The sequence below is a fragment of the Aquarana catesbeiana genome, linkage group LG10 (genome assembly GCF_042186555.1).
Source record: "Aquarana catesbeiana isolate 2022-GZ linkage group LG10, ASM4218655v1, whole genome shotgun sequence".
Classification (NCBI taxonomy): Eukaryota; Metazoa; Chordata; class Amphibia; order Anura; family Ranidae; genus Aquarana; species Aquarana catesbeiana.
This window is the reverse complement of record NC_133333.1, coordinates 159,226,799-159,245,520: the sequence shown is the minus strand read 5'-3', so window position 1 is coordinate 159,245,520 and position 18,722 is coordinate 159,226,799. Positions and strand designations below refer to the sequence as shown.

At 44.8% G+C, this 18,722-nt stretch overlaps 1 protein-coding gene across 2 annotated transcripts in view; it reads right to left on the bottom strand.

Annotated features, from left to right (window-relative positions):
• The window catches only part of GYS1 (glycogen synthase 1), a 102,985-nt gene that overhangs the window by 26,983 nt on the left and 57,280 nt on the right, over positions 1 to 18,722 (bottom strand). For both annotated transcript variants that reach the window (XM_073602826.1, XM_073602827.1), the window contains exons 4-5: positions 17,854 to 18,042; positions 12,301 to 12,445 (exon numbers count right to left, since the gene is read on the bottom strand). In XM_073602826.1, coding sequence (XP_073458927.1) covers positions 12,301 to 12,445; positions 17,854 to 18,042 — 334 coding nt within the window. The remainder of the gene's footprint in view (positions 1 to 12,300; positions 12,446 to 17,853; positions 18,043 to 18,722) is intronic.

Sequence of the window (18,722 nt, the reverse complement as noted above, 5' to 3'; positions counted from 1 at the left end):
TATTCTATGTATGTTATGTAACTAAATACAGGCCTTTTGTAACAAATTTGGCATGCCAGCATTTTATTGAAATATACACAAATGTCTTATCTCCCTTCAAAGTACCATGGGGATTATGTATGATATTTTTCAGTTAAAGTGGTTGTAAAGTCTCGTAAAAATAAAACCAAAAAAAAAAAACACACACACAACACAAACATGTTATATGGTACTCATCTCCTCTGTGCAGTGGTTTTACACAGAGCAGCCCAGATCCTCTTCTTCTCAGGTCCCTCTTTGCTGCTCCTGGCCCCTCTCTCCTACTGAGTGCCCCCACAGCAAGCAGCTGTGCTGAGTCACAGCTCCGTGTGTCCATTCAGCCCACCCCTCTCTCCCTGATTGGCTAACTAAATTTGATTGACAGCAGCGAGAGCCAATGGCACAGCTGCCGTGTCTCATCCAATCAGGAGGGAGAGTCCCGGACGGCCAAGGGACTCGTTGACATCGCTGGACAGAGATGAGGCTCAGGTAAGTTTTAATGGGGTTGCTGCACACAGAAGGCTTTTTATCTTAAGTCATAGAATACATTAAAGATACAAAACCTTCTGACTTTACAACTCCTTGGAACAGCACTTTCCCAATCAACATTGATTATTTTTAATCCTAATACTGCTAGCATTAGTAAATAGATAGGAAAATATATCATATTTACTTGATTTAAACATTTTGTTTTTTTACATTTTTTCTGTTACTTCCTGGTTTCTTGCCTATGCAAATTATGTTATACACCCCAGGAGTCTAATGGAGGGGTAAATGCTACATTAATCAATCATTAAGAGCAAAAAGTTTTGATCGACCAATTATCTGCTAATTGTGCCACATCCTAAATTCAAATTTTAAGCAAAAGGAAATCCCCTAGTGGACTCATCTGCTGCAGACAGGACGCTATTGGTGTGAGCTGCTGTGTTATACGTGATCTGGGCCTTACCTGATCCACACCCACCATCAGCCACTGTCCTCCATACTATAGGCGGACCAGGACACACATTCGGCCCCAGTGTGATCTCAGATCTAAACTGCTATACGCCCTCGATTAATGGGCCTCTCTTTCCATTGGAAGGAAGAATAAATTACTTCATATATTCATACCTATCCATTTCCACCTTGACAGTGGCTATATGAATATTTTTGCTATACTCTACTAAAGCTCTACACACTATGACCGGGGAATGCGTCTGACGGGCAGTATGTGTCAGTACATTTATGTTCTTTTAAACCCTTTCTGGAATGCATAAACCAATATCTATAGATACCATTATAATTCTATTGCAAACCCTACAATCACCCCTGAAGAAGGAGGCATAAGTAACTCCGAAACGCGTCGGGTACTAATGTATTGGTATCACTAGTTTTGTATCTATGGAACTGCATTCCGTGTTTTTAATTATGTGATTGTGTGATATTCACTCGATGATTTTTTGTAATAAATAAACTGTTATTTACTTTATATATTTTTCCAAATGTTTTTTTGAAAGTGCCATTAATCAATCATTTGCCCTTATTGAAGATGGCCACAGCCAGAAATTCTTGCATGGAGACATTGATGATGTCACCCACCCATTTATTAGATTGAATTACAATAGCCTCCATTGCCAATTTCCTACAGAAAATGTTAGTTCCCTGATGGACATGCCAGCCAACTGAGGCCCCTGAATTAAAGCAATGGGGCTAGAATTTTTAAAAGGAGGCCAGCATTGATAGTCACTTGTTTCTGTCATGACAGGTTCCCTTTCATATGATCCATTGCAGCCAGATTTATACAGTGTCTCAATCTGCTACCATGCAGGGTACAGCTTCTCACCACAGAATTTTGTGCAAGACAAACTGCCATTCTAAAGACTACAGATGGGATCAGGCAGAACAATGACCTGCAATGCCACTGGTGCATACCCATGGTTAATAAACACTGAAGATACTGGTAACCAGCGTGTAGGTTTTGTCAAAGCGAGTCTAAATGGCAAATGTTATGTTTGACTGTAGCTTTGATACGCTTTAGATAACTGAAAAAGCTGATATTACCACATTAAAGACATAGCTGATTCTGGGGTTGGACCACCACTGAGTTACTTTCTGCTGAAGGATGGTGTAGGACTGATGCTCAAGATGAGTGAGCCATCTCCTCTACTCAATGAGAGATCCATCCATTTGAAGGGGATCACTTTGGTCAAGGCATTGGTCACATGACCTTGCATAGTCCTTAAACCTTAGGCCCCTTTCACACTTATACGACTTCAAAGACGCAGCAATTTCGTGGCCGCTATTTTGCCGCAACTCTGCCGCGATTTAGGAGCAGTACTGCTTTGTATGACTTTGCCACAACTTTGGCATTAACCATTCTCAGTTTGTGCTTACAAAGTAGTGCTGAAATCGTGTCTATATTATTCAGGTACAATTTGCATGCTACTTGAGGGTTTAACATTGAGGTTTATGGAGTACAACTCGCATGGAAGTTGGACCAAAGTAGTGCAGGGACTACTTTGAAGTCGGCACGACTTAAAGTCGTGCCAATATGAATGGTAGTCATTGAAAATCATGGAGGATGACTTGTCATACGATTTTGCAGTACAAAATCGTGGGACAATTCGTATAAGTGTGAAAGGGGCCTAATCATCTTTTTGTTTAAATAAATGTTTCAGCTGTTCTATGCACTTGTTACCAATGATTTGTGTTAAAATATTTATTTACATGAGAACACTTTTTTGATAATAGGTTCTCAAATGAACAGGCTAAGGCCCCTTTCACACTTATACGACTTGTCCCACGATTTTGTACTTCAAAATCATATGACAAGTCATTCTCCATGATTTTCAATGACTACCATCCATATTGGCACAACTTTAAGTCGTGCCGACTTGAAAGTAGTCCCTGCACTACTTTGGTCCAACTTCTATGCGAGTTGTACTCCATAGACCTCAATGTTAAACCCTGAAGTAGCATGCAAATCGTGCCTGAATAATATAGACACGATTTCAGTACGACTTTGTAAGCACAAGCCTGGCTCGCTGATCGGGAAAGGAAAACTTTTTTTTCCTTTCGCGATGAGCGACAGGCAGTGCTGACAGCTGTCTGGTATGAATCATGAGGGGGAACGCCGCGCCAAGTTTTAAATGAAAAAAACGGCGTGGGTTCTCCCCTTTTTTCCCTAGGTGAATGGGTAGGGGTACGATGTACCCCATACTCATTCACATAGGGTGGGGGGCCGGGATTCCGATAAGCCCCCCCGCCCGCAGACCCCGACAACCAACGGCCAGGGTTGTCAGGAAGAGGCCCTTGTCCTCATCAACATGGGGACAAGGTGCTTTGGGGTGGGCCCACAGAGCGCCCCCCATGCCCAAAAGCACCCACCCCCCCACGTTGAGGGCATGCGGCCTGGTACGGTCCAGGAGGGGGGGGGCGCTCGCTCGTACCCACCCCCATTCCTGACCGGCCGGGCTGCGTGCTCGGATAAGGGTCTGGTATGGATTTTGGGGGGACCCCGTGCCGATTTTTCGGCGTAGGGGGTTCCCCTTACAATTCATACCAGACCTAAGGGCCTGGTATGCCCCTGGGGGGGGGAACCCACGCCAGTTTTTTTATTTAAAACTTGGCGTGGAGTTCCCCCTCATGATTCATACCAACTACTGTATGTTTTCATTTGTTAATGCCAAAGTCGTACAAAGTAGTACTGCTCCCGAATCACGTTAAAATAGCTGCAAAATCGCGGCCGCGAAATCGCGGTAAAATCGCAAGACTTTGAAGTCGTATAAGTGTGAAAGAGGCCTAAATTGTACTAGATGAAACTATTAACCACTTCAGCCCCAGACCATTATGCTGCCTAAGGACCAGAGGACTTTTTCCAATTTGGCACTGCGTCACTTTAACTGCTAATTGCGCGGTCATGCAATGCTGTACCCAAACGAAATTTGCGTCCTTTTCTTCCCACAAATAGAGCTTTCTTTTGATGGTGTTTGATCACCTCTGCGGTTTTTATTTTTTGCGCTATAAACGGAAAAAGACCGAAAATTTTGAAAAAAAGTGATATTTTCTACTTTTTGTTATAAAAAAAATCCAATAAACTCAATTTTAGTCATACATTTAGGCCAAAATGTATTCAGCCACATGTCTTTGGTAAAAAAAATGTCAATAAGTGTATATTTATTGGTTTGCGCAAAAGTTATAGCGTCTACAAGCTAGGGTACATTTTCTGGAATTTACACAGCTTTTCGTTTATGACTGCCTATGTCATTTCTTGAGGTGCTAAAATGGCAGGGCAGTACAAAACCCCCCAAATGACCCCATTTTGGAAAGTAGACACCCCAAGGAAATTGCTGAGAGGCATGTTGAGCCCATTGAATATTAATTTTTTTTGTCCCAAGTGATTAAATAATGACAAAAAAAAAAATTACAAAAAGTTGTCACTAAATGACATATTGCTCACACAGGCCATGGGCATATGTGGAATTACACCCCAAAATACATTCAGCTGTTTCTCCTGAGTATGTGGATACCACATGTGTGGGACTTTTTGGGAGCCTAGCCGCGTACGGGGCCCCGAAAACCAATCACTGCCTTCAGGATTTCTAAGGGCGTAAATTTTTTATTTCTATCCTCACTACCTATCACAGTTTTAAAGGCCATAAAATGCCCAGATGGCACAAACCCCCCCAAATGACCCCATTTTGGAAAGTAGACACCCCAAGCTATTTGTTGAGAGGCATGGTGAGTATTTTGCAGCTCTCATTTGTTTTTCAAAATGAAGAAAGGCAAGAAAAAACTTTTTTTTTTTCTTTTTTCAATTTTCAAAACTTTGTGACAAAAATTGAGGTCTGCAAAATACTCACTATACCTCTCAGCAAATAGCTTGGGGTGTCTACTTTCCAAAATGGGGTCATTTGGGGGGGTTTTGTGCCACCTGGGCATTCCATGGCCTCCGAAACTGTGATAGGCAGTGAAGAGTGAAATCAAAAATTTACGCCCTTAGAAAGCCTGAAGGCAGAGCTTGGTTTTCGGGGTCCCGTACGCGGCTAGGCTCCCAAAAAGTCTCACACATGTGGTATCCCCGTACTCAGGAGAAGCAACAGAATGTATTTTGGGGTGTAATTTCACATATTCCCATGGCATGTTTGAGCAATATATCATTTAGTGACAACTTTGTGCAAAAAAAAAAAAAATTTGTCTCTTTCCCGCAACTTGTGTCACAATATAAAATATTCCATGGACTCGACATGACTCTCAGCAAATAGCTTGGGGTATCTACTTTCCAAAATGGGGTCATTTGGGGGGGGTTTTGAACTGTCCTGGCATTTTATGCACAACATTTAGAAGCTTATGTCACACATCACCCACTCTTCTAACCACTTGAAGACAAAGCCCTTTCTGACACTTTTTGTTTACATGAAAAAATTATTTTTTTTTGCAAGAAAATTACTTTGAACCCCCAAACATTATATATTTTTTTAAAGCAAATGCCCTACAGATTAAAATGGTGGGTGTTTCATTATTTTTTTCACACAGTATTTGCGCAGCGATTTTTCAAACGCATTTTTTGGGGGAAAAAACACACTTTTTTAAATTTTAATGCACTAAAACACACTATATTGCCCAAATGTTTGAAGAAATAAAAAAGATGATCTTAGGCCGAGTACATGGATACCAAACATGACATGCTTTAAAATTGTGCACAAACGTGCAGTGGCGACAAACTAAATACATTTTTAAAAGCCTTTAAAAGTTACCATTTTAGATTTACAGAGGAGGTCTACTGCTAAAATTACTGCCCTCGATCTGATGTTCGCGGTGACACCTCACATGCATGGTGCAATTGCTGTTTACATTTGACGCCAGACCGACGCTTGCGTTCGCCTTCGCGCGAGAGCAGGGGGGGACAGGGGTGCTTTTTTTTTTTTTTTTTTTCTTTATTTTTTTGCTTTTTTATCTTATTTTTAAACTGTTCCTTTCATTTTTTTTGTTATCTCAGGGAATGTAAATCTCCCCCATAATAGCAATAGGTAGTGACAGGTACTCTTTTTTGAAAAAAATTGGGGTCTATTAGACCCTAGATCTCTCCTCTGCCCTCAAAGAATCTGACCGCACCAAGATCAGTGTGATAAAATGCTTTCCCAATTTCCCAATGGCGCTGTTTACATCCGGCGAAATCTAAGTCATGAAATGCTCGTAGCTTCCGGTTTCTTAGGCCATAGAGATGTTTGGAGCCACTCTGGTCTCTGATCAGCTCTATGGTCAGCTGGCTGAATCACTGGCTGCAGTCTAGAGGCTAATTAGCCACTAGGATTGCTTTTACATGAAAGCCGACCGCTGGCTGAAAAGAATGATACCAAGATGATACCTAAACCTGCAGGCATCATTCTGGTATAACCACTCAAAGTCGTGAATGGCGTACCTGAAGACAAAAAAATGGTTAACAATAAAACACAGTAAATGGTAAAGTATAAAAAATTGCATACCTGAAAAGCAAACATGATAAAACATAATAACAATAAAACATTGCAGAATAGAATACAATAAAAAAGAGCAGAACAATAGAGAGAGAATAGAGAGAGAGAGAGAACAATAAAACGACAACTATTTTTTTTTTTTTTATATATTTTTTTTTAATTTTTTTTACACTTTTTTTTTGTAACTGTAACTTTTATAACTGTAACCGGTTCCAGGTTCGGGTCTCTCAAAATGCGATGGCATCTTGGGAGACCCTGTGAAAGTGTGCCTAGTCTGTGCAATGCTTTACCCTACGCTAATGCTCAACTAGTGAATGGTAGCGTTCAAAACATTCACCAATGCAAAGACCAGGATTGTCAGGACAGGAGGGACAATAATAGCGGGTGTCACGCCTATATCCGCACTTGCTGCAGACACAAGATCTTTTTTGGGGGGGTTCGTTGGGTAGGGGTACTCGGGAGGACATAAAGAAAATGCCTCTCATGCAGCCGACTGCATTTGGTTGGGGATGTGAATGGGGGAAGTACGGGCGCTGCAGAAGTGGTGGGTTCCCAATTAGGATTGGCGAATGCAGCAGGAAGGGCATTATGAGCACAATGGGCCTGTGTTTGTCTTCTTCTTGGTGGCAGCGGGACACTACTTGTGCTTGCCATCTCACCAGCTTGAGCTGCACTTATGGCACTCGCCACGTCACCAAGTGTTACTGCAGTGCTGGTTTGACTACGACCGGGGTGTACTAGGCCGCTGGTGCTTGCCAGTTCACCAAAACGCTACCAAAAAAAACTGTTAGCGATCGCAGGGATCAGGCCTGACTCTGCGAACGCTGCAGTTATGCGTTTAGTGTTTTGTAAGTGACAGTGATCGATCGATACTGCCCTTGGGTGGGCTGGGCTGGGCCGGGCGGAGGGGCAAAACGCAGGTGCTAGCAGGTATCTGGGCTGATCCCGCTAACACTGTGTTTTTGGGAACCCTAAACTGCTGGGGACGCTATTATAGATCTGATCGGATCAGATATTGATCCGTACAGATACTATACCACTAAGGGAGGCATATGCTGCGTGCGTGGGTGTTAGCAGTACTGGCGCTAATCTGATGCTGCCTGGGGCGACGCATATCCCCGTCGGGCGATCAGGGGGCTAAACCTTTATTCGGTAATAAACAGCGGGTCCCCTGACACTATAAAAAATAAACAAACTAACCAGCGTCACCCGTAACGGTTATACGGTGATCAGTGGTGAAAGGGTTAACTAGGGGGCAAGCAAGGTGTTAAAACATTTGTTAGGTAGTATATGTGGGTCCCTGTCGCTATAAAACGCTGACGGCAAACCTAAATATTTACCTCCCTAACTAGCGACACCAGCGACACTAATACAGTGATCAGAAAAATGATCGCTTAGCGACACTGGCGACAGGGGGTGATCAAGGGGTTAAAACTTTATTAGGGGGGGTTAGGGGGGTACCCTAGACCTAAAGGGGGCTAACCCTAACTGCCCTACCACAGTAACTGTCAAAAACTGACACCATGCAGTAATCAGAAAAAAAAGAAAAAAAAACTGCTTGGTGTCAGTGTGACGGGGGGGGGGGATCAGGAGTGTTTTGTGTGCCTGGCATGTTCTACTGAGTGTGTGTGTGTGTGTTTGTGCACTCACATTGTTGTCTTCTCTCCTCGGAGCCGGAACGGAAAATACCGAGCCGAGGAGAGGAGAGATGACATAATTTCCTTTGCTGCTGTTTAGCATACAGCAGCAAAGGAATGTTCTGATTGGCCGGCGGCGATCGCGAGGGGGGGGCCACGAATGGATGGTCTCCCCCTCACCTCCGATCGCCGGGGGACAAAAGAGGACCCCCTCGGGCTTCGGGGGAGGGTCCAATAGGACCCCCCACCCGCGGGAGGCAGATCACGTGTATGTACGTGATTCTGCCTGCCCGTGCCGCCTTGCCGACGTACATCGGCGTGAGGCGGTCCTTAAGTGGTTAACATAAAGGCTTGGTTCAAACTGGGGCAACTTTGTCGCCTGACAAGTCGCACTCCATACAGTTTAATGGAATCATTCTAATCGGAGCGACTCCCAAGTTGCTCCGACTTAGAAAAAGGTTCCTGCACTACTTGGGGGCGACTTCGAGGTGGCTTCCATTGACTTCTATGAAAGAAGTTGTTTGCAAGCCGTGCTAAAGTCCCGCTGTATGTGGCGGCTTTAGAGGTGGGTGACTTTGAAGCCGCCCCAGTGTGAACCAAGCCTAATGCCCTGTACACACGAGCGGACTGTTGGACCGGACTGGTCCGACGGACCGAATCCGTCAGACAATCCGACCATGTGTCGGCTTCATCGGACTTCCGACGGACCTTTTCAGTCGAAAATGCGACGGACTTTAGATTTGAAACATGTTTCAAATCTTTCCGCCGGAACTCCGCCGGACCCAGTTCCTATCGGGAAGCCCGTTCGTATGTATGCTGGGCAGACGGACCAAATATGACACAAGGGCAGCTATAGCACCTGCCCGCGAGAAAGTTTCCAGCATGATCCTATCGTGCTGGTTCTCGGCGACAGGGTACTATATATCTCGCTCTCGCTGCAATAGGAAAAACACATTTTCCTAATGCAGCGAGCGCGAGAAAGAGGCGACAATGTCCCTTAGGTCTGGTATGGATTTTAAGGGGAACCCCCTACGCTGAAGAAAAAAAACGGCATGGGGGTCCCCCCCAAGATCCATACCAGACCTATATCCAAGCACGCAGGCCGGCCGGTCAGGAAAGGGGGTGGGGACGAGCGAGCGCCCCCCCCTCCTGAACTGTACCAGGTCGTATGCCCTCAACATGGGGGGGTGGGTGCTTTGGGGAAGGGGGGCGCCCTGCGGCCCCCCCACCCCAAAGCACCTTGTCCCCATGTTGATGAGAACAAGGCCCTCTTCCCGACAACCCTGGCCGTTGGTTGTCGGGGTCTGCGGGCGGGGGGGCTTATCGGAATCCAAGAGCCCCCTTTAATAAGGGGGCCACCAGATCCTGGCCCCCCTCCCTATGTGAATGAGTATGGGGTACATCGTACCCCTACCCAATCACCTAGGGAAAAAAAAAGAGTCAATAAAAAAAACACACTACACAGGTTTTTAAAGTAATTTATTAGGCAGCTCTGGGGGTCTTCTTCCGACTTCTCCGCTCTCTTCTCCGGTTCTTCTCCCGCTCTCCTCCGCTATATTTTACGCTCTTGCTAGCGGTGGCCCGGTCTTCTCCATCATCTTCTTCCCTCTTCTTCCGATGTTGACACGACGCTCTCTCCCACTGTAATGCTGTGTTCATGGTGCGCAACGACTTATAAAAAGGCATGGGTGTGGTCACCGGTGACCCCGCCCCTTATGATGTCACAGTCCCGGGGGAAGGCTGGGACCGTGCCGTCATAAGGGGCGGGGTCACCACCCGGTGACCACACCCTATGCCTATATAAGGCGTTGCGCACCTTGAACACAGCATTACAGCGGGAGAGAGCGTCGTGTCAACATCGGAAGAAGAGAAGAGGGAAGAAGACGATGGAGAAGACTGGGCCACCGCTAGCAAGAGAGCGGCAAAAGAGCAGAAGATAGCGGAGGAGCCCGGCAGAAGAACCGGAGAGCGGGAGAAGAACCGGAGAAGAGGCCGGAGAGCGGGAGAAGAACTGGACACCGGGAGAAAAGGCCGGAGAGAGCAAAGAAGTCGGAAGAGACCCCCAAAGTCGGAAGAAGACCCCCGGAGCTGCCTAATAAATTACTTTAAAAACCTGTGTAGTGTGTTTTTTTATTGACACTTTTTTCCCCAGGTGAATGGGTAGGGGTACGATGTACCCCATACTCATTCACATAGGGCGGGGGGGCGGGATCTGGGAGCCCCCTTATTAAAAGGGGGCTCCTGGATTCCGATAAGCCCCCCGCCCGCAGACCCCGACAAACAACGGCCAGGGTTGTCGGGAAGAGGCCCTTGTCCTCATCAACATGGGGACAGGGTGCTTTGGGGTGGGGGGGCCGCAGGGCGCCCCCCTGCCCCAAAGTGCCCACCCCCCATGTTGAGGGCATGCGGCCTGGTACGGTTCAGGAGGGGGGGGGCGCTCGCTCCTCCCCACCCCCTTTCCTGACCGGCCGGGCTGCATGCTCGGATAAGGGTCTGGTATGGATTTTGGGGGGATACCCACGCCGTTTTTTTTCGACGTAGGGGGTTCCCCTTACAATCCATACCAGACCTGAGGGCCTGGTACTCTGCGACGGGGCTCGCAAGGTGTTAATCTCACCGATAAAAGCGGCGAGATGGACTTTCTTTTCTAGACCCGTCGTACTTCATCACGTTCAAAATGAACGTGTGTGGGCAAGTCCGGAAGTCCGCCATAACTCCGTCGAAAGTCAGTCGGGAAGACTGTCGGACCTATTCTGCCGGAAAGTCCAGTCGTGTGTGCGCGAGTCTGTTCGTTTGGAAAGTCCACCAGATAGACCGTCGGACCAGTGCGGTCGAAAAGTCAGCTCGTGTGTACGCTGCATAAGTGTACGAATTTGAACGATAAGGATGACTGCAATTCCTTAAACAATAGTGCTACAATATTTTACATCCCATCATATTCAGATTCGTTTTCTGTCAAGTCTATGATCATTAACTTATCCTGGTGGGACCAAAGCAAAATGCCTATTTTGTCTCCTGCTTTTGGTCAATTGTAAAATGACAGATATTGCGCAGGGCAGTAGTTTTGATTCTCTAGGCCGGTGGTCGCCAACCTTTCAGACCTCACGGACCACTAAACTGACAATTTTAAATCCCACGGACCACTTACATAAATTTTACATGCCTTATACATAAAGTGCTCTGGCTCTCTGTTCTATTGGGTTGAGGTTGGGACTCTGTGCAACCCAGTTAAGTTCCTCCAAACCAAACTCGCTCATCCATGTCTTTCTGAACCTCGTTTTGTGCACTGGTACGCAGTCATGTTGGAACAGGAAGGGGCCATCCCCAAACTGTTCCCACAAAGTTGGGAGCATGAAATTGTCCAAAATGTTTTGGTATGCTGACGCCTTAAGAGTTACCTTCACTGGAACTAAGGGGCCAAGTCCAACCCCTGAAAAACAACCCCACACCATAATCCCCCTTCACCAAATGATTGCGACCAGTGCACAAAGCAAGGTCCATAAAGATGAACGAGTTTGGGGTGGAGGAACTTGACTGGCCCACACAGAGTCCTGACCTCAACCCAATAGAACACCTTTGAAATGAATTAGAGCAGAGACTGCGAGCCAGGCCTTCTCATCCATTATCAGTGCCTGACCTCACAAATGCACTGTTGGAAGAATGGTCAAACATTCCCATAGACACACTCCTAAACCTTGTGGACAGCCTTCCCAGAAGAGTTGAAGCTGGTATAGCTGCAAAGGGTGAACCCTACGGACTATTACTGGGATGCCATTAAATTTCATGTGCGTGTAAAGGCAGGCGTTCCAATACTTTTGGTAATACAGTGTACATATGCCACCATGTTGATTTGTGGCAGAACCCCTGGGGACCAACAACGTTTTCTCGTAAATCAGTGGTCTATGGACCACTGGTTGGCGACCGCTGCTTTATGTCATGTCCATGTCATGACTCGTAAGGCAAATCACCTGCATAGGGATATCTGCACAGACTCCTACAGACATGCTATGAAAATTAGGTTCTAGGTTTTCTGTGTGTGCTTCCTATTTCAGTGTACCAGCCCACAGTTTTTAAAGGGAAATCTTTCTACACATAGTCAACATGGAAGACAATGGATAAAAGACCTTTAGTTTGATTCTACAGAGCAGATTATTATTTTCCAGTTTACAGTCACAGATCTTGAGGCTTACCTGGTTTGCGCTTCAGTAGATGCTCAGCTTCTATTGCAGTAATCTGAGAGACAGTAGTGAAGACATGACTGCACTGGACAGCCGCTCGCTCCATACAGTATCGGTGATAGATCTGACGGTCTCCAGCTTCTTTATCTACGTTAAACTGTCCAACATAATTACATGAATTGATTTCATAAATAAAGATTAGGTGTATTGTACATTTTGTATTTACAAAGGGGAAGAATGTGTATTAGGGAGTAAATGTAATGTGTAAATGATACTCTCCATGTCCCATTCACCATGGTGAAGTCCAATCAGCGAAACTGTGCCTGGGCTCTCCTGAACATTGGAGATAACTCCACAAACATCCATGCATCCCAGTGTAAATAGAGATGGAGGCGTCAACTGCAAATTCTTTGTTGGCTAGCACTGTACAGGTTCCCTGTAAATGTTTTCTTACTGAAGAAAAATGCATGTATAGTTAAAAAATGTAAGTAGAATTCAATTTGGTAAACATTATCTAGGGATATGCCAGTGTGTCAAGATATCACAAGACTAGATGTACTACCTCAGTCAAGTCACTGTAGAATATGTTTTCAAATGCTTGCAGTCAGGCATGGGAGCTTACTTTTCATCCCTATCATGAGAATTCTCACACCCATCAGTGTACTTGCCAGTTAGATTTAGGGTGTAGGATTGAGAGCTGATGGTGGATGTGGAGGAATGGGAAGGGAAGGTAGAAGGAAAGTGAATGGGGTGAGGAAGTGTTAGGGCTCATTTATTTAAGGCATTTATATAGCAGGAGCTTAAGGAGCTTAAAGTGGTTGTAAATCCCATTCATGAAATTTGAACTAAGTTAATATCTGTAGTGTTTACTGGTCTCTCTCCAAAGCTCTAAGTGTTGTTTGTCTCTGGTGCTTCATTCCTCTATTATTAGCAGAGTTACTTCTGACAATTTCTCCCACCCATGAGATAAAGACCTAAAAATTTGTGTCGGGGAGGGTGCTTAGAGGGCGATAAGCACACAGCTTGTCTATTCAGACTACAGCTCTGCATGTTCCTTCATCCCTATGTGGAGGGAGGGGGGGTCCCTTTCCTCCAATCAGCTCTCACACAGTGCAAGTGCAGTCTCTCCACCCTTCCCTATCTACTGCTAGCTGATGAAGAAATAGTAACACGATCTGCACTTCTGAAAGGGTGTAGAAAGGAGAAGACAGCCCATATACAAGTAAAAAACGTATGCTTGAGAATTTGTTTAATCTCTGTGTATCATCTGAGGCTGTTCACTCCACTGGGTATATGTGAGGTTTACAACCACTTTAAAATAAAACCTCATATGCGCACACACAGAAGGGCCAATATACCTATCAATATGTCTTTGAAGTGTGGGAGGAAGGCACAGACAGAAATTCTAACCACTGAGGAACAGTGTCGGCTCATGTTGAAGGACATTGTTTTGCTGCACTTGGAAAGCTCCTCAAACTCAAGTCATCAAAATTCCACAGACTTTATCCGAGCTGTACACATGACAGTTCAGAGGCTGCACTTGGCCTGCTTTGCATTGCAATTGTTTGGATGCAGCGTGTCCTACCAGCTTGAACTGTGGACAGAGCACAACAAATGCATCTTTTCTGAGTCAAATGCAGCTTTTTCTAAGAACATCCATAGGCTTCAGCCCATAATGATGGACAGAATGGAAATCAGAGAGGTGTGATGGGAAGGGGATGACAGGAGGAAGGTGGACGAGGTCTGAATATTGGATGAGTTAGTTTTATGAAGACTGATTGAGAAAGTGCTGAGAGATGAGCAGGACAAAGGAGGCAAATAGTGGAGGCGCTGGGGGTCTTTGTGATGGACGAGGCTTGAGAGTATCAATTCAACCAGATTGTGAACGAGCAGTGAGAAAGACAAGCACACAAGTGTACAGGGGACGGGGGGATTTTTCACAGGAGGGCGGAGAAGGCCATGGTAACAGATCACAGGCCGCAGTAGGAAGAAAAAGAGTAAGCGGAAGCAGATCACGTCTGGTAAGTGGGAGAGAGGATGAAACATCTTCTACAGTTGGGGGCTATATCCAATTTCAAATCAATATAATCCTGAATATGTAAAACACTAATTATATGATTTTTCACTGCCATACTGTATACATTTCTCTCATCCATTTAGCTACAGTATATAGAGATCAATACACAATCATCCTGAGGCCTATTTTCCTTTAAATCCAAGGTCACATTGATACTATTTTCACTCAGCTACTGTGATTAAAATTAGCTTTTTAGTGTTGTGTTGTGCTGCAAAAGCAGCAGAAAAAATAAGGTGTTATACAAAGTAGCAAGAAGATCCAAGGCTGAGGGATTTACTGTTTGCCTTCACTGAAGATGATCAACAAGGGAACAGAAATATATGTATTTTTACATTATATCTATTTTATTCATTGACAATGCTCCCACAAAACTGAATCATTTAAATCAGTCCCTGCCCCCAGAGTGTTACACACACAGTTCAATATCGATGGATGCCAATTAAAAAGACTGCATACTAATTGAAAGTAGGAGGAAACTACAGTAGCTGGAGATTCATTAAAGTGGTGTTCCACCCAAAAAAAAAAAAAAAAAAAAAAAAAAAAAAAATTCATGAATGTGCCTAAAAAAAATGAAAAAGAAAAAAAAAAAAACATTTGGAAATTTTTTTTTTTTTTTTACTCACCTCTAAATGGCTGGCCCCTCGGCGCAGGAAGGGCTCAGCTCTGCATTCTCCCTCTGGTCAATCATCTGGCACATGTGACAGGTCCCAGAGGATTGCGCGACCAATCACGGCGCCCAGAGTTACAGTGCCAGCGCCGCCGAACGGAGGGGGAGACGAGCAGGGCTTCGATCCCCCCCATCACTGGACCCTGGGACAGGTAAGTGTCCGATTATTAAAAGTCAGCAGCTGCAGTATTTGTAGCTGATGACTTTTAATTTTTTTTTTTTTTATAATGGGAACACCACTTTAAAAAGTGTTTGTTACCCCAACACTTTATATTCCCGATTTGTGCCTCCTGTACCATGTACTTGTATGAAAAAAGTCTTCTGTTCTCTTAGTAGTGCTTCCTTTGTGTGAAATCCCTGGTGTTCCTGCCAGTCCCTCTGCTTTCCTATTAAAAACTGACCACACTAGGTAGGAGAACCCACCGTGGTCAGTTCTCTAGCTGTGCTGGGAACTCATTGTGCTCTCCTCTAATGATCAGATGTGTTCTGACACTCCCCTACTGCACAGCTATTCACTGGGAAGCACAATGTGCTGCTGAGAACAGAGGGAACGTGAGCACTTATAAAAAAATAAATGGAAAAAAGGTATTTATAAAGTTTGTTTTCTATGCAAAAATGTTTTGCCTTTCATTTCCATTTTAAACTGAACGGGTTGTTTTATAAGTTGATCGTTTACAATCACTTTCATCCATGTAGTACTAGCTTAATGTAATTAATGCTTGTACCTGTTACACTTCTTATGAAGACAAGTATATTACAATCATAACAAGTTCTGCCATTGAAAATTCTACTGTGAAATGTTCCACATAAAAGAACCACATCTAAACACAAAGTAACGTGTGTTGACCAGTAAGAACTGTCCCAATGTGGAAGCTGTTTTTTTTTTTTTTTTTTTTGGTGTGCTGTAGGGGACAGCCTGTTTGGGAGACATCTGGCTTTTCACCCCCCACCCCCCTCCCTCAGCTCACGCATTTGCAGTGGGCACCCGGCTGTGAACCCGCAAGCTTTCGCAGCTGAGTGCCCATGGTAGAGGTAACGGTGCCGCTGAGGGAGGAAAGAGGGTGAAAAATGCTGGGGTGAGCGCACTGCTGGATTGTGGGACAGGTGAGTGTGATTATTAAAAGTCAGTAGCTACAGTTTTTGAAGCTGCTGACTTAACACAAAAACGACTGGAACTCTGCTTTAGGGGGGCTATACCAGCTCCTCTTTATCTGAGATATACAACATTTTCATTGGCGGGGTCCCTTTCTCTTTGTGGTGGCTACAGTCTTCAAATGTTGGGAACAAGTTACATGCAATGTAAATCCTCATAGCAGACACATATGCCAGTTCTCCCTGAGGAAGCTGGCCTTGTCCTGCAAAACATGTCGAAGATGAAGATACTAGGGATGCACCGATACCATTTTAACACCGAGTAGGAGTTCCGATACATTTTTTTAGTACTCGGCGATACTAATTACCGATACCTATTGCCTAGGAAGAGTAGGTAGAGGGGTGGTTTGGGAGGTGGGAGTTAGCGAGTTCGGCAAGGCTGGGATTGGGTGAGGGCAGGTTATCTGAGGGTGGGGGGGTTATGGGTTGAGGGCTGGGGTGGTTGAGATGCAGCTTCTCATGCAGGTGGATCTTCTGGAGCTGGGAGAGCCTGTGAACAGCTGGGCACTGCTGATACATCTGGTCCTACTCCTTCCTCCTAGGCAACTGGGGCTAGGGAGAACAGAGGTAGAGTGGGCGGGGACAAAATTCTGGGTACCAATGAGCTAATCCCCTGCTGTGCAGCTATTATTTATTTATTTTAAACTTCTCCGGGTCTCCTATGTTCACTTGGTGCTGGAGGACAGAAAGCGGACTATTTAACCACTTTTGGGTTTAGGCAGATTAACCTGGAGCAGTGCTCCCGACCGGCCCCAATGTATTGATATAAAAGAGGCAGGCCTTCAATGTAATTGTGTGGAGCGCTGCTGCGGATTAATCCACCTAAACCCGAAGTAGTTAAATAGTCCACTTTCTGTCCCACGGCACCCACTGAACATAAGGAACCTGGAGAAGTTTTATTTTTTATTTTTAAATAGCTGCACAGCAGAGGATTAGATCATTGGTACACAGACTTTTGGAGCCCCTGTCTGCTCTTCCTCCGCCCCAGCCCCCCCCCCAAATTGAGTTTGCAGAGCCGGGCCAGGACAGGACAGGAGGGTGACAGCTGGTGGGAGGGGAGGAGGTGGCAGGGAGGGGAATCCCACGGACAGCTGAAATGTCATTGGTTGTTAAGGACACGGCGGCCCCGCTCCTTAACAACCAATAATTGCTGGCATTCTTTTCTGTACATTTCAGCTGTTAGCGGGGAAATCCCACTGACAGCTGAAAGAACTGAGCCAGAGGGTATCGGTTTTGTGTATCGGAGCATTTGCACGAGTACCAATACCCGTGCAAATGCTTAGTATCGGCACAGATACCAGTATCGGTGCAACCCTAGATATATATGAGATCCTCATTATAAGGATCTATGAGGATACAGTTCTCACTAATGGCATGATATGTAACTGCAATTCTTCTAAAACTATACTTGGATGTTCAACATTTTACACTTTAATCTTTTTTAATGTTTTGTACAATAAAAATGATGCAAGTTTTTTTTCTTAATAATTTTTTCTTGGTGTGGTATCTTTAACGTCCTAGTAGTTGTTCAACATAAGGTCTTTCAGTGTCTTGCAATAGAGGATGTGGTACCAGTAAAGCCCTTTGCAACAAGCTGAGACTCCAGTGTTGAGTCTGCTTCCCAATTTCCCTATTTTACCGTGCCCATTGTGGTAATAGTAAGTCTCACCGTCTGCAGATGGTTGTAGAAGTCCACACTTCCAGCACACAGGTATCGACCCAGGAGTGTGGCATGTGTAGTGAAGATTGTAGCCACGGGGAGCTTACGAATCCGACACATACATAGGCCAATGCCAGCTAACCATTCGTGGAAGTGAGCCAGGATGAAGGGCTTCTCATCACCACACTGTGCTGCAAACTATGAAAGCAAGAAGAAGATGGCACCAAAATGAAATATGAATAAATTAAGGACAAATCATACAGACAGAACACAGGAGGGAATGGAGATCAGCAGAGACCATTAACAGAGACCATCAAAAAGGATCTATTAATTTTGAAATGGGATTGGTCAGTTAGCTTTGTGCAGGTTATGAAATCCTCTGGTATACTTTGGCAAAAAATATTTTTTTTTTTTCAAAGCCAACTTTTTGCATAAAAGCAGTTGGTTTAATTTGCATCTAAGGGTCTGGATTATGGTGTTCATCACAGGTCAAACCTCCTACATACCTTCATTTTACATTAGGCCTTATTTCTACTCACCTCATCCTTCCTTGCCTGGCCACTTCCTCAACACCATAAATATTAAACTAGTAAGCAAACTTTCCATTCCTTTACTGAAGGACCTTGCTGTGGGCAGGTCATAAGGGAGGCATTGAACTGATGACACCATAGACTGAACTCTCAACTACACTTATGTCAACTGTTTTACAGGCAACTGAAAATAGCCATTTCTGGTAAAAAAAAAAAAAAAAAAAGTTAATGATTAAAAATGAACAGTTTACAACTGTCTAAGCTTACCAAAGAAAATATTCCAATGGGGATCCTTACCATCAAAAAGCTAGAACTTTACAGAACAAGAGACCTCTAATCTTGGGCAGT